The sequence below is a fragment of the Bison bison genome, unplaced genomic scaffold, assembly GCF_000754665.1.
Source record: "Bison bison bison isolate TAMUID 2011002044 unplaced genomic scaffold, Bison_UMD1.0 scf7180017864499, whole genome shotgun sequence".
Lineage (NCBI taxonomy): Eukaryota > Metazoa > Chordata > Mammalia > Artiodactyla > Bovidae > Bison > Bison bison.
The window spans coordinates 4,234,448-4,247,259 of NW_011495058.1; the positions used below are offsets into that span (position 1 = coordinate 4,234,448).

A 12,812-nucleotide genomic window follows, 5' to 3' on the forward strand; every position below is an offset into this window, starting at 1 on the left:
GCCTCCTCTGACCCCGACTCGGCATCCTACACGGGGGCGGATGATGAGAGGCTGTACAGTGGAGAGCCCCACGCACAGCCCGCCACACTGCTCCAGGACAGCCCTGGGGAGGCTGCCTCCTGGGGCCCAGAGCTCGCTCTTGGGGTGTCCAAGGGAGAGGCTGGCCAGGCTGCCAAGAATCAGGAACCCATCTCTGAGATAATGAGGGTGGGTCCCGCTGCAGCCCAGGTGTCTTCTGCTATGGCCCCTCACATTCCACAGGAATCTCTGGACCTCACTGGGGTGAGCCCTCAGGCCCACGGAGAAGAGCCAGGCTCCACCATGGGGCCAGTACCTGTTGCCCCAATCATGTCTCAGCCCCTGCAGGAGGGAGATACTGCTACTTTAGGCCCAGAGCCCTGGATTTTGAAGAGAGAAGCAGACCTCAACTCTCTACAAACCCTGAAGGAAGACACAGGCCAGGGGTTTGCCGCTGCAACCAGCCCTGAACCCCAGCCAGAAGTGGACCCAGCAGCATTCCCACCCTTTCAGGATGCAGATATCCCCTGGGTCCAGGAATCTGCCTCCGAGACCAGCCCTGAGCCCCAGCTGGAAGAAGAGGAGCTGACAGCATCCTCACACCTGCTCCCCTTGGTCCAGGGATCTGCCTCTGAAGCTAGCCCAGAGCCCCAGTCAGAAGAAGATCTGACAGCATCCTTACCCCTGAAGGATGAAGGTCTCCCCTTGGTCCAGGGATCTGCCTCTGAAGCTAGTCCGGAGCTCCAGTCAGAAGAAGATCTGACAGCATCCTCAACCCCGCAGGATGCAGGTCTCCCCTTGGTCCAGGGATCTGCCTCTGAAGCTAGCCCGGAGCTCCAGTCAGAAGAAAAAGATCTGACAGCATCCTCAACCCCGCAGGATGCAGGTCTCCCCTTGGTCCAGGGATCTGCCTCTGAAGCTAGCCCGGAGCTCCAGTCAGAAGAAAAAGATCTGACAGCATCCTCAACCCCGCAGGATGCAGGTCTCCCCTTGGTCCAGGGATCTGCCTCTGAAGCTAGCCCGGAGCTCCAGTCAGAAGAAAAAGATCTGACAGCATCCTCAACCCCGCAGGATGCAGGTCTCCCCTTGGTCCAGGGATCTGCCTCTGAAGCTAGCCCGGAGCTCCAGTCAGAAGAAAAAGATCTGACAGCATCCTCAACCCCTCAGGATGCAGGTCTCCCCTTGGTCCAGGAATCTGCATCTGAGGTCAGCCCTGAGCCTCAGTCAGAAGAAGATCTAACAGCATCCTTACCCCTGAAAGATGAAAGTCTCCCCTTGGTCCAGGGATCTGCCTCTGAGGCCAGCCCAGAGTCCCAGTCAGAAGAAGAAGATCTGACAGAATCCTCAACCCCTCAGGATGCAGGTCTCCCCTTGGTCCAGGAATCTGCATCTGAGGCCAGCCCTGAGCCCCAGTCAGAAGAAGAAGATCTGACAGCATCCTTACCCCTGAAGGATGAAGGTCTCCCCTTGGTCCAGGGATCTGCCTCTGAGGCCAGCCCAGAGCCCCAGTCAGAAGAGGACCTGACAGCCTCCCCACCCCTGCAGGACACAGATCTCCCCTTGGTCCAGGGATCTGTCTCTGAGGCCAGCCCTGAGCCCCAGTCAGAAGATCTCACAGCCTCCCCACCCCTGCAGGATGCAGGTCTCCCCTTGGTCCAGGGATCTGCTTCCGATGCCAGCCCTGAGTCCCAGTCAGAAGATCTAAGAGCATCCTTACACCTGCAGGATGCTGGTCTCCGCTTGGTCCAGGGATCTGTCTCTGAGGTCAGCCCTGAGCCCCAATCAGAAGAAGAAGATCTCACAGCCTCCCCACCCCTGCAGGATGCAGGTCTCCCCTTGGTCCAAGGATCTGCTTCTGAGGCCAGCCCTGACCACCAGTCAGATCTGAAAGCATCCCCGCCCCTGCAGGATGCAGGACTTCCCTTGGTCCATGGACCTGCCTCTGAGGCCAGCCCTGAGCCCCAGTCAGAAGAAGAGGAACTGACAGCATCCTTACCCCTGCAGGACACAGGTCTCCACTTGGTCCAGGGATCTGCCTCCAAGGCGAGCCCTGAGCTCCAGTCAGAAGAAGAAGTGACAGCATCCTCACCCCTGCAGGACACAGGTCTCCACTTGGTCCATGGATCTGCCTCTGAGGCCAGCCCTGAGCTCCAGTCAGAAGAAGAAGTGACAGCATCCCCACCCCTGCAGGACACAGGTCTCCCCTTGGTCCAGGGATCTGCCTCCGATGCCAGCTCAGAGCCCCAGTCAGAAGAAGAGGAGCTGACAGCATCTTCGCATCTGCAGGACGCAGGTCTCCCCTTGGTCCATGGATCTGCCTCCGAGGCCAGCCCTGAGCTCCAGTCAGAAGAAGTGACAGCATCCCCACCCCTGCAGGACACAGGTCTCCCCTTGGTCCAGGGATCTGCCTCCGATGCCAGCTCAGAGCCCCAGTCAGAAGAGGAGCTGACAGCCTCCCCACCCCTGCAGGATGCAGGTCTCCCCTTGGTCCAGGGATCTGCCTCCGATGCCAGCTCAGAGCCCCAGTCAGAAGAAGAGGAGCTGACAGCATCTTCGCATCTGCAGGACGCAGGTCTCCCCTTGGTCCAGGGATCTGTTTCTGAGGCCAGCACTGAGCCCCAGTCAGAAGAAGAGGAGCTGACAGCATCCTTGCACCTGCAGGACACAGGTTTCTCCTTGGTCCAGGGATCTGCCTCCGATGCCAGCTCAGAGCCCCAGTCAGAAGAAGAGGAGCTGACAGCATCCCCAACTCTGCAGGATGCAGGTCTCCCCTTGGTCCAGGGATCTGCCTCCAAGGCCAGCTCTGAGCTCCAGTCAGAAGTGACAGCATCCCCACCCCTGCAGGTTGCAGGTCTCCCCTTGGTCCAGGGATCTGCCTCCGAGGCCAGCTCAGAGCCCCAGTCAGAAGAAGAGGAGCTGACAGCCTCCCCACCCCTGCAGGATGCAGGTCTCCCCTTGGTCCAGGGATCTGCCTCCGAGGCCAGCTCAGAGCCCCACTCAGAAGAGGAGCTGACAGCATCCCCAACTCTGCAGGATGCAGGTCTCCCCTTGGTCCAGGGATCTGCCTCCAAGGCCAGCTCTGAGCTCCAGTCAGAAGTGACAGCATCCCCACCCCTGCAGGACACAGGTCTCCCCTTGGTCCAGGGATCTGCCTCCGATGCCAGCTCAGAGCCCCAGTCAGAAGAGGAGCTGACAGCCTCCCCACCCCTGCAGGACGCAGGACTTCCCTTGGTCCAGGGATCTGCATCTAAGGTCAGCCCTGAGCCCCAGTCAGAAGAAGAAGACCTGACAGCCTCCCCACCCGTGAAGGATGCAGGTCTCCCCTTGGTCCAGGGATCTGCCTCCGATGCCAGCTCAGAGCCCCAGTCAGAAGAAGAGGAGCTGACAGCCTCCCCAACTCTGCAGGACGCAGGTCTCCCCTTGGTCCAGGGATCTGCATCTGAGGCCAGCTCAGAGCTCCAGTCAGAAGTGACAGCATCCCCACCCCTGCAGGTTGCTGGTCTCCCCTTGGTCCAGGGATCTGCCTCCGATGCCAGCTCAGAGCCCCAGTCAGAAGAAGAGGAGCTGACAGCATCTTCACATCTGCAGGACGCAGGTCTCCCCTTGGTCCAGGGATCTGCCTCCGAGGCCAGCCCTGAATCCCAGTCAGAAGAAGAAGATCTCACAGCCTCCTCACCCCTGAAGGACGCGGGTCTCCCCTTGGTCCAGGGATCAGCCTTCAAGTCCAGCCCGGAGCCCCACTCAGAAGAAGAAGATCTCACAGCCTCCCCACCCCTGCAGGATGCAGGTCTCCCCTTGGTCCAGGGATCAGCCTTCAAGGCCAGCCCGGAGCCCCACTCAGAAGAAGAAGATCTCACAGCCTCCCCACCCCTGCAGGACGCAGGTCTCCCCTTGGTCCAGGGATCAGCCTCTGAGGCCAGCCCGGAGCCCCACTCAGAAGAGGAGCTGACAGCCTCCCCACCCCTGCAGGACGCAGGTCTCCCCTTGGTCCAGGGATCTGCGTCCAAGGCCAGCCCTGAGCCCCAGTCAGAAGATCTCACAGCCTCACCACCCCTGCAGGACGCAGGTCTCCCCTTGGTCCAGGGATCAGCCTCCGAGGCCAGCCCGGAGCCCCACTCAGAAGAAGAGGAGCTGATAGCCTTCCCGCCCCAGCAGGATGCAGGTCTCCCCTCCAGTCAAGTATCTGCCACCAGTGCCAGCCCTCAAGCCCTGATGACTGACACAGGCTGTACCCAAAAGACAGAGCCCACAACCACTGCAGCCCATAGGAAAGGAAGAAAGACCCTGGGACTGAGGCCAGCGCCTGAGGAAAGAGACCCAGACCACACTGGAGGATCAGACTCTCTGGCCTTGGATCAGATACATCTGGGTGGCCCAGACCTACCAGCAGATGCTCGGACACCCTTGGAGGGAGATGCAGGCCCCTCCAAGCCTGCCACAGAGATCCCAGACACACCTAAGCCTTTCACAGCCGCCCAAGGTCCCCCAAAGCCTGACTCCAGCAGGGAGGAAGTAGCCGAGGGCATTTTGGCACCTGAGCAGGAAGCCTGTCATGATATCTGTGCACATGGGGGTGATGGAGCTGAGTCCAGCTCACCCCCAAAGGTGGCCCTGGGGGTTGAGCACCAGGGGCATGAGGCCCTAAAGCCAGTGGTTCATGGCCCAGGGGTGTGTCCTACTGCCAGCCTAGAGGTTGGCCAGTTGGGGCCCCCAAGCCCAGTGGAGGAGGGAAGGGCCACTCTTGGGCACAGGCTTCCCATGGCTGTGGGCTCAGAGGCTGGGCTGGGCTCCTGCTCACAGTCTCCTTCAAGAGCTGTGCCCAGGCTGGGAGGGCACTGTGCCAAAGATCCTGCCCCAACATCTCCACTGCCCTTGAGGCAGCCAAAGCCTGTGCTGGGCCCGGGCAAGGGAGAGCAGGCTCAGGCAGCACTTGGAGTCCTTGGCCCCTCCCCACTGCAGCCTCCAGAAAGCCCCATAGGGGGCCTGCCCAGTGCACCCCAAGACAGGATCCAGGGCCCTGAGCCCCCTGCTCCTGGTATCCTCATGGAGGCAGTCCCAACCCCCCTGGCATCCCCTGCCCCCTGCCCTTGCCGGGGCCCCCGGGAAGACTTGGTGGAGGGCGCGGAGCCCCTGGGTTCTCCGAGCCACCCACCACCTCGGCCAAGAGCCCAGCGGGCGGTGGCCGCCTCCTCAGGGATCACAAACCCCCCTGGGGCTGGGCAGGTCAGCCTCCCACCCCACCCCACCCTCCTCAGCCCCAAGGCAGCCCCCAAGAGGGGTACCCATGCCAAAGACCCGGCCTCGAGGCTCTCGCCCCCTCGCCAAGTGCCTCCTGGCTCTGGGCCCCGGAGCCCAGCCGGCCCTCGAGGGCTCCCAGCCACCGAGCAGCAGGATGACGGTGACAGTTTGGAGGAAGGTGAGTGGGATGCAGGTGACAGCACTGTCCTGAGCCAGGGACCCAGGGGGCAGAGGGCTGGGCAGGGATGCCAGAGCTGCTCGCCCCGTGCCCCTGTCCAGAAGGGCAGGCCATCCTCACACTCCCCTTCCTCAGACTCGCCCCGCGCTCTGGGCTCCGGCCAGCACTCGGACAGCCACGGGGAGTCGTCAGCTGAGCTGGAGGAGCAGGACCTCCCAGGACCACAGACTGCACAGTGCCCAGCCCAGGTGCCCAAAAAGCCAGGTTGTGAGCCCAGGGGAGGACTCCATGCCCTGCCCTCGGGTGCTCAGACCCCCTTTCTTCTCCAGGCACCAGCCGGCAGCGGGAGCGAGGAGACGGTTGCCAAAGCCAAGCAGAGTCGCAGTGAGAAGAAGGCCCGAAAGGTGTGCTGGGCACCCAGCTGGGACTCTGCTCCCTCCAGGAGGGGCCAGGCTGGCCAGACAACCCCAGCCACCCCAAGAGTGGGGCTGGCAGCGTAAGGGGACCCTCTCCCACCCCACAGCTTATGAATCCCATCAATGGGGGCCCTGGGATAAAGGGAGTAACTGGATGCCTTGGGTGAAGTAACTGGGGCCGGGCTGTCAGTTCAAACAGACACAGCCTGAGTCCGACGTCCTATTTGCTCACATGGGGAGCCACCTGGGAGGCTCCACAGAGGGTGGGTGGCGGAAACCCTTGTGTCCCTGGCGTTTCCCCTGGACTTGCTCCTCTCCCCCAACCCGACTGGGAACTTTGGGGCCCATGCCCAGGTCTGAGACCATTGTGCTTCCAGGCGATGTCCAAGCTGGGCTTACGACAGATCCAGGGGGTCACCAGGATCACCATCCAGAAGTCCAAGAACATCCTCTTTGTCATTGCCAAGCCCGATGTCTTTAAGAGCCCAGCCTCAGACACCTACGTGGTCTTCGGCGAGGCCAAGGTCTGAGCGGCTGGCCACGGGCGCGGGGAGGGGGTCTGGGGCGTGGGCTCAGCTGACAGCTGACCTCTGTACTGCAGATCGAGGACCTGTCGCAGCAGGTGCACAGAGCTGCGGCTGAGAAGTTCAAAGTGCCCTCGGAGCCCTCCGCCCTGGTGCCCGAGTCAGCACCTGGGCCGAGGGTGAGACCCGAGTGCGAGGAGGAGGAGGAGGAGGAAGACGAGGAGGAGGTGAGGCCAACGGGCCCACAGCTCAGTCTTGTGGAGGGGAGCAGTTTTGCCTGGGGGCCTCTCACTGGGGGAGGGGGCCACTCCAGCACCTCCCTGCATATCCCGCTCCAGGTGGATGAGGCAGGACTGGAGCTGCGGGACATTGAGCTGGTGATGGCGCAGGCCAACGTGTCAAGGGCCAAGGCTGTGCGGGCCCTGAGGGACAACCAGAGTGACATCGTCAACGCCATCATGGTGAGTGGCTGGCCCCTTCGCAAATGCCCTGCTGCTGTCTCTGCCAGGGCCTGTCCCTCAACATGACCCTCTCCTTCTACAATTCTCACAGGAGCTGACGATGTAGTTGCTGACCAGACCCGGCTCCACCCCTGCCCCCTAGCTCTGCTGCTCAATAAAGTGGTGTCCCTTCATCGCCTCTCTGCTCCTCCAGCGCAGGCTCTGGCTAAACGGATTGCAGGAGGTGTGCAGACACTTCCTGAAGCCACACAGGTCCTAAGGAGGGTGGTGGTCCCTCCCCCACGTCCCAGGGAATCCACCTTGCCCAGGGATTGTGGGCAGTCCAGTCACTTGGCTGTGGCCCAAATCATGGGCCTGGGAATGGCAGTTTCTGGAAGGAACTCCCCAGATGCAGGGGCCCCCGAGCTGGAAGAGCTGTGGGAAGTAGTGTCTGCTAAGGTGAGCAGCACTTAATCTCCCGAAGTTCCTGGCCCCCCGCTGTGGCCCAACTCTAGGAGTCACCACCTCTCCCTGTCCTCTCTCTCCTACAAAGTCCAGGGAGCCGCAGGGTGGGGGTGACGTCCCAGGACAAAAGAGGGAGACCACTGAGTGCAGGACCACGTGTGGGTGGAGCCCCTGGAGAAGAGGAGCAGTTCCTGACCATCACAGAAGGCTCAGGGGACACAAGGTCCCCACTGTTCACAAGCACAGGGTGGGCTATGGAAGGGATGGCCCCTGGCCCACGTGGCTATTTTTAGCTGTTCCAGATGCTTCCAGGGCAGGTTGATTCACACACTCACCTAGAGACAGCATCTACCAACTGTCTCCCTTAGCTCTGCCCAGCCCAGGCCCACAACCAGCACCTGGTCCGCCAGGGCCAGAATGAGGTCTGAGATCTCTCCTCCAGTCCTGCCCCTTGTCAGCAGGGAGGGAGCCTAGGGGACTGCAGACCCCTGCCTGGTTCCCACAGAGCTGGACAGCGAGCCCACATCTCTGCCCTCCCTCCCGGGGGCCCACCGGGGCTTCTTGCATATGCAGTCAGGAGCCTCGAGGTGCAGTATCTTGGGGGTTAGGAAGGAGTCCCAGAGCTGGGCCTCCACGCGCCTGCACTGCAGTGCCCAGGCCCCAGCCTCCAGGCAGATGGCCCTGAGGTCACCCCCATGGCCTCCCCACGTCCCAAGGGCACAGGAGGGGCCCCACCCAGGGGGGACCAAGGCCACAGGGTTTGACTGGCCCCCACTGGCCTTCCTGATGAGAGGGACCCTGGGCTCCAAGATGCTATGCTCTCAGGGTGGGGATGGCACTTCTGGTAAAGGCGTGGTGTGCAGGTTTGCTGTGAACCACCCCGACGGTGAATGTGGCCTGAGGTCATGGGCTCAGGTGAAGGGCTAGAGGACAGCGAGCCCCTCCGAGAGCCCAGTGCTCATGTCCACGTGTGCTCAAGACACCTGCTCCCTGCCCTGTGTCCACAAACCCCAATCAGGCCCTCCCTGTAGGTGTCGGGCACAGGTGCTCAGTCCACTGTGCCCAGCCAGGGCATGTGGGTCTGAGACAGAGGCCAGAGTGGAGTCCCCAGCTCTTGTCCCACTGGAGCAGAAACACAATGGCAACCAGAGATAAATTATTCACATTGCAGTAAACTTCTTTTAAGGTCTCTGAGAGTTTCAATAGAAACGTCGTGTGCAAAATGACAGCTGTCCAGGGTCTGGCTGACAGGACCCCCTCCCGAGGCAGGGTGGCATGCAGGTGGGTGCGGCTTGACTTTCTGCCCCAGCACGGGGGTGCCTCCTTCACAGTAGAGCCACCTATGTCCGGGGCCCAGGAGGGCGACTGGCAGGGGCCCGGGCACCATCAGGCCGAGTCCTGATCCATGCTGCAACCCAGCGCCTCGATGTCATTGCTGATGTCCGAGATCATGCGGTCCCACTCATCCCCCTCTGAGGGCACGGACTGGTCGTCAGAGCTACCCGCGGCCCTGTTCCCGTTGGAGGTGGAGGTGGAGGTGGAGCTTGTGGCCCGGCGGTACCTGCCGAAGCTGTCCGTGATGATCCCACGGCCATCCTTCACCCCAATGGTCTCCAAGAAGTTCTCGAAGTGCTGGCTGTCTTTCTCAGGGATGAAAGGCCGCAGACCTGCAGACACATGGCCCACGTGACCCTGAGCCAAGCCTCTTGCTGAAAGCACACATGTGCCTGTCCCAGGCCCCTGGATAAACCCACCCCACCCACACCATGTGTCTGCCCCAGTCCTGACAGGTGCTGTGGACTGGCCCTGCCTTGGCAACAGGGCTGGTGCAGGCCAGAAGCCACACTCTTACATCACTGCCCTTGGTCCTCAGGAAAGCCCCACTTCACAGGCTTCCAAACACAGGAGATGAGAGGGTGCAGGGGAGGCTGACACAGGGCTCCAAGCACCAGGCCCCACTGCCCAGCTCCCAAGTGACCACCTACTTCCTGGAAAGTAGGTGTGAGAACACCTACTCTGATGTGAGAACAATATGAAACAGGCCTTGGACCCCAGGCTTAGCTGTTGGCTGACTCCAAGGGGCCTGTGGGGTCAGCAAGAGATCAGACTGGATGCAGGTCTGCACTTGACCCTTCACCTCCACCCCACGCCATCAGCATAGCACCCTCCTTGGATTGTCGGGGGCAGAGCCCAGGACCTGGGAGCCTCCACCAGCCATGTTCTCTGGGATCAGCACAGGGAAAGCAGTCGCTCCACTGTGCTTGTGCATGTGGACACACATCCAGGGCTGTGTCTGGCTGGCTGTGGCAGGCACTGAGTACCCGGCCGCCCTGCTGACTCTGCAGGCTCTGCTCTCGGGGCCTCAGCTAAAGCTGCTTTTCCCTGGGAATGGTGTCATCACTCCTCCGCCCAGCAAGTTCCTGCCCACTCCTCCAAACCTGTCCCTGCACCAACTTCCTCTGAAGAGCCTCCCTCAGCCCTTACCGGGCAGTACAGTGGCCACCTCACCCCGAGTCTGGCTCCCAAGGGGCCCCTCCTGCTTCCCTGGGGGCAGGGTCCCCAGAGCCACTGGGAAGCGCCATCGGAAGAACCACTCGGCTTGCTGGCTGGCTGGCCTCCACCCCTAAGGGAGCCCACCCACCCCGCACTCACCGAGCAGCAGGAACTTGCGGCTGTCCCCATAGAGCTGCCGCAGGTTGATGCAGAACTCGTGCACCGAGGCGCCGTCACGGTATTCGTGCAGCAGCGCTGCAAACTGCTGGATCTCCTGCGACGACAGCTTGGTGCGCAGCTGCCGAGAGAGCGGGACCGCGTGGGGAGGTGACTGGCGATGCCTCCACCCTGCCCACACCCAGCCTGACCCCTGCAGGAGGGCCAGCAGGAGGGAGAACCCCACACCAGCCCCGAGGTCCCCACACCAGCAGAGAGTGCCTCGGAGACCAGCCTACACCATCTGCTTTAACCTGCCACCTGGCTGGCCACCAGGTGGCTGGGTGGAGGCTGCATGTCTGACACCACTGCCAGGAGCCACCGAATTGCACACAGAGCCCAGAGTGATATTCGGTGTACTGACCAAGTTTTTAATGACGTGAAGTCGAGGGACAGGGGAAAAGTCTGCTGAGCAATAACAAGGCCCATCTGGCCCTTCCATGGTAGCACCCCATGCTACCATTCACCACCAGGGACCCAGAGACAGGTCTGTGGTTCAGCCCCAGAGGCCAGAGCAGCCCCAAGCTCAGGCCTTGGCCACCTCGCGCTCTTTCCAAAAACTGACCTGGTAGGAAAGACTTCAAGGCCCAGTTGTAAGCAAGGCATCCACGCTCCCCCCAGCTCCACCCACGGGGAAGCAAGCCTTCCTCCCATCTCTTCCAGGGAGCTCCTAGCCTGAAGGCACTGCACACAGGCCTGCTGGCGGGGCCAGCGTCTTCTGACCTTGGTGGGCGAGTGGCAGGCGGCGTACCGTGAGCATGTAGTCCTGCAGAAGCTCCGCAGCCGTGGCACTCAGCTCACTCTCGCTGACCGTCTTGGCGTGGGGTGCCGTCTGCATGCAGAAGGACAAGGGCGAGACGCCGCCTGCATGTGCACACTCGGGGAAGGAGCTGCAAGGCGCAAGCCAAGTCATGGGTGGGCGGCCCCCTAGCCCTGCCCCAGGCCTCACCCTCACCCCCCGGGATTCAGTGAGAGCCAGGGGCTGAAACAAAGAGGAGGCCTGTCATGGAGGAGGTGCTCGGGCAAAGACAGAGAAGGACATGTGCAGGGAAGGACCCAGAAGGGGCCAGCAGCCTAGCAGGGTCTCAGTGGAGCAGTGACATCACTAGTGTGACCCGGAGGAGCCCATTCACTGGAAGACTCCTGAAACTGGGGAAGGAAGGTGGGGCCATGCAGCTGCGTGGGCAGCGCTGAGACCCAGGTGGGGGTACTCACAAAGTGCTGGCTTCCGTCTCATATGGCTCCTTCATGTCCACCTTTGTGGAAGAGTCATCTGTGTGGAAATGCAGAACACAGAAGCTTCTGGTTATCTGAGGGAGGGGGCCCTGAGCCCAGTATTCACATGCTAAGCAGAAGAGGCTGAGCCCTGGTGGTGGGGAGCCGCCCAGACCCCTGGGGTGCACCCTTTGGGCTGCACCCACAGCTTCTTCTCCTGAGATGCACCACCTGCCGTGGGTCTGGACAGGAGCCAGGATGATGCTCTGGTCCCCAGAAGATGTGCCAAGTGGTGGGGCTGAAGCAGGCTCCCCAGTGGCCAGAACGAGAGAAGCTTCATCAGCAGACAGTGAATATCCCTATGTCTACTTTGTGAAAACTCATTCAGCTGTACACTTTCGATTTGTGTGTATCTTTTAGTAAAACAGTTTATTATAAAAACAAACAAACGCAAGGGCCAAAGCAATCACACTAAAGCTGAATGTTTAAATATAGCTCAATAAACCACCTGCTGCCCACTGGGGCCTCAACCTTCCCACCTGCCCATGAGGACAGACTACCAGCCTCACCAGGCTATCTTTGTGGGGCTGCAAGCAGCTCCAGCACAAACAGCGAGACGAGGACGCAGCCAGGGAACCAGCCCTTTCTCAGAGAGCCCCTGCAGCTTCGTGTTTACACGCAGAGGGTTCTGCGCTGTTCACAGGATGTGTGAGTCGCAGTGAAGGGAGTGGGGCTGGACTCCTCTCCACAGAGAGACCAGGGGCCTCCAGCCCTGGAGGCCACCGCTGAGCTGTCTCCAATATCTTTCTTCCTGTTCCCCTGACTGACAGAAGCCACAGATCCTCAGTAAACTATTTATTTGAAAAGTAGATGCTCCGGTGTTTAGAAGACTGAGCTTCAGTGGGCTACGTGTAAACTAAGTGTGCTGTGAGCTTACAATTCCCAGAACAGTCCTCTAGCTCCGAGCGCCAGTCCCCCTGCATTGCTTTTGGGCTCTTTGCTCTTCCTGCCGCCGCCCCCACCCTGCCCTGGGCAGCCTGCACCTGGGAAGGGGCCCCACACCCATGGTGGGGCCTCACTTCTAAGTTTGGTACAGTGACTTTAGCCACCTGTGGTTCCAGAGTAAGTGTTCTTGGCCCCCAGAGTTACGCAGGAAGCCACCAGGGGGCCTAAAGGAGGGAGCTGGGGGGAACACGTGAACAGTGAAGTCTGGAAACGAAGGGTGTTGACTCAAAGTCCGCCCTGGATGGTGGCCACCCAGGTGCTATTCTGCCAGGAGCTTGCAGCAAAGCCCTGGTGGGAAGGGGAGAGGGAGCTCAGCTGCTCACGTACCACTGTGAAGGGATAGGTGGTGGGTGGGTGTCGAGGCCCCATCAAATATGGCTCTGTCCAGGAAGTCAATGGTGGACTCCGTGTACACGATCTGGAAGACCTGGCCAAGCAGGGAGCACAGCTCTTCCGCGGCGACCTGCCAATTGAGGACAAGGCTGAGCCTTCCAGGTCACTTCCTAGGCATCCGACACCTCACTTGCAGAACGAACACCTAGAACCAGGGCCCACTGTCTCCCACTGCCCACTAGGGCCGCGAGGAGGCCAGCCACACCCAGGA

At 61.1% G+C, this 12,812-nt stretch overlaps 2 protein-coding genes across 7 annotated transcripts in view; one reads left to right on the plus strand and one right to left on the minus strand.

Moving 5' to 3' along the window:
• The window catches only part of NACAD (NAC alpha domain containing), an 11,966-nt gene extending 3,498 nt beyond the window's left edge, over window positions 1-8,468 (plus strand). Inside the window, exons 3-9 of the mRNA XM_010829112.1 lie at window positions 1-5,434; window positions 5,570-5,682; window positions 5,764-5,838; window positions 6,228-6,374; window positions 6,452-6,601; window positions 6,713-6,835; window positions 6,927-8,468. The exon at window positions 1-5,434 is cut by the window's left edge and continues 12 nt beyond it. Coding sequence (XP_010827414.1) covers window positions 1-5,434; window positions 5,570-5,682; window positions 5,764-5,838; window positions 6,228-6,374; window positions 6,452-6,601; window positions 6,713-6,835; window positions 6,927-6,941 — 6,057 coding nt within the window. The 3' untranslated portion in view covers window positions 6,942-8,468. The remainder of the gene's footprint in view (window positions 5,435-5,569; window positions 5,683-5,763; window positions 5,839-6,227; window positions 6,375-6,451; window positions 6,602-6,712; window positions 6,836-6,926) is intronic.
• Window positions 8,439-12,812, minus strand: part of CCM2 (cerebral cavernous malformation 2) — a 53,815-nt gene continuing 49,441 nt past the window's right edge. For all 6 annotated transcript variants that reach the window (XM_010829033.1, XM_010829032.1, XM_010829030.1 and 3 more), the window contains 5 exons: window positions 12,536-12,671; window positions 11,204-11,261; window positions 10,740-10,878; window positions 9,932-10,070; window positions 8,439-8,946 (listed from right to left, as the gene is read on the minus strand). In XM_010829033.1, the coding sequence (XP_010827335.1) occupies window positions 8,666-8,946; window positions 9,932-10,070; window positions 10,740-10,878; window positions 11,204-11,261; window positions 12,536-12,671 (753 nt within the window). In that variant the 3' untranslated portion in view covers window positions 8,439-8,665. The remainder of the gene's footprint in view (window positions 8,947-9,931; window positions 10,071-10,739; window positions 10,879-11,203; window positions 11,262-12,535; window positions 12,672-12,812) is intronic.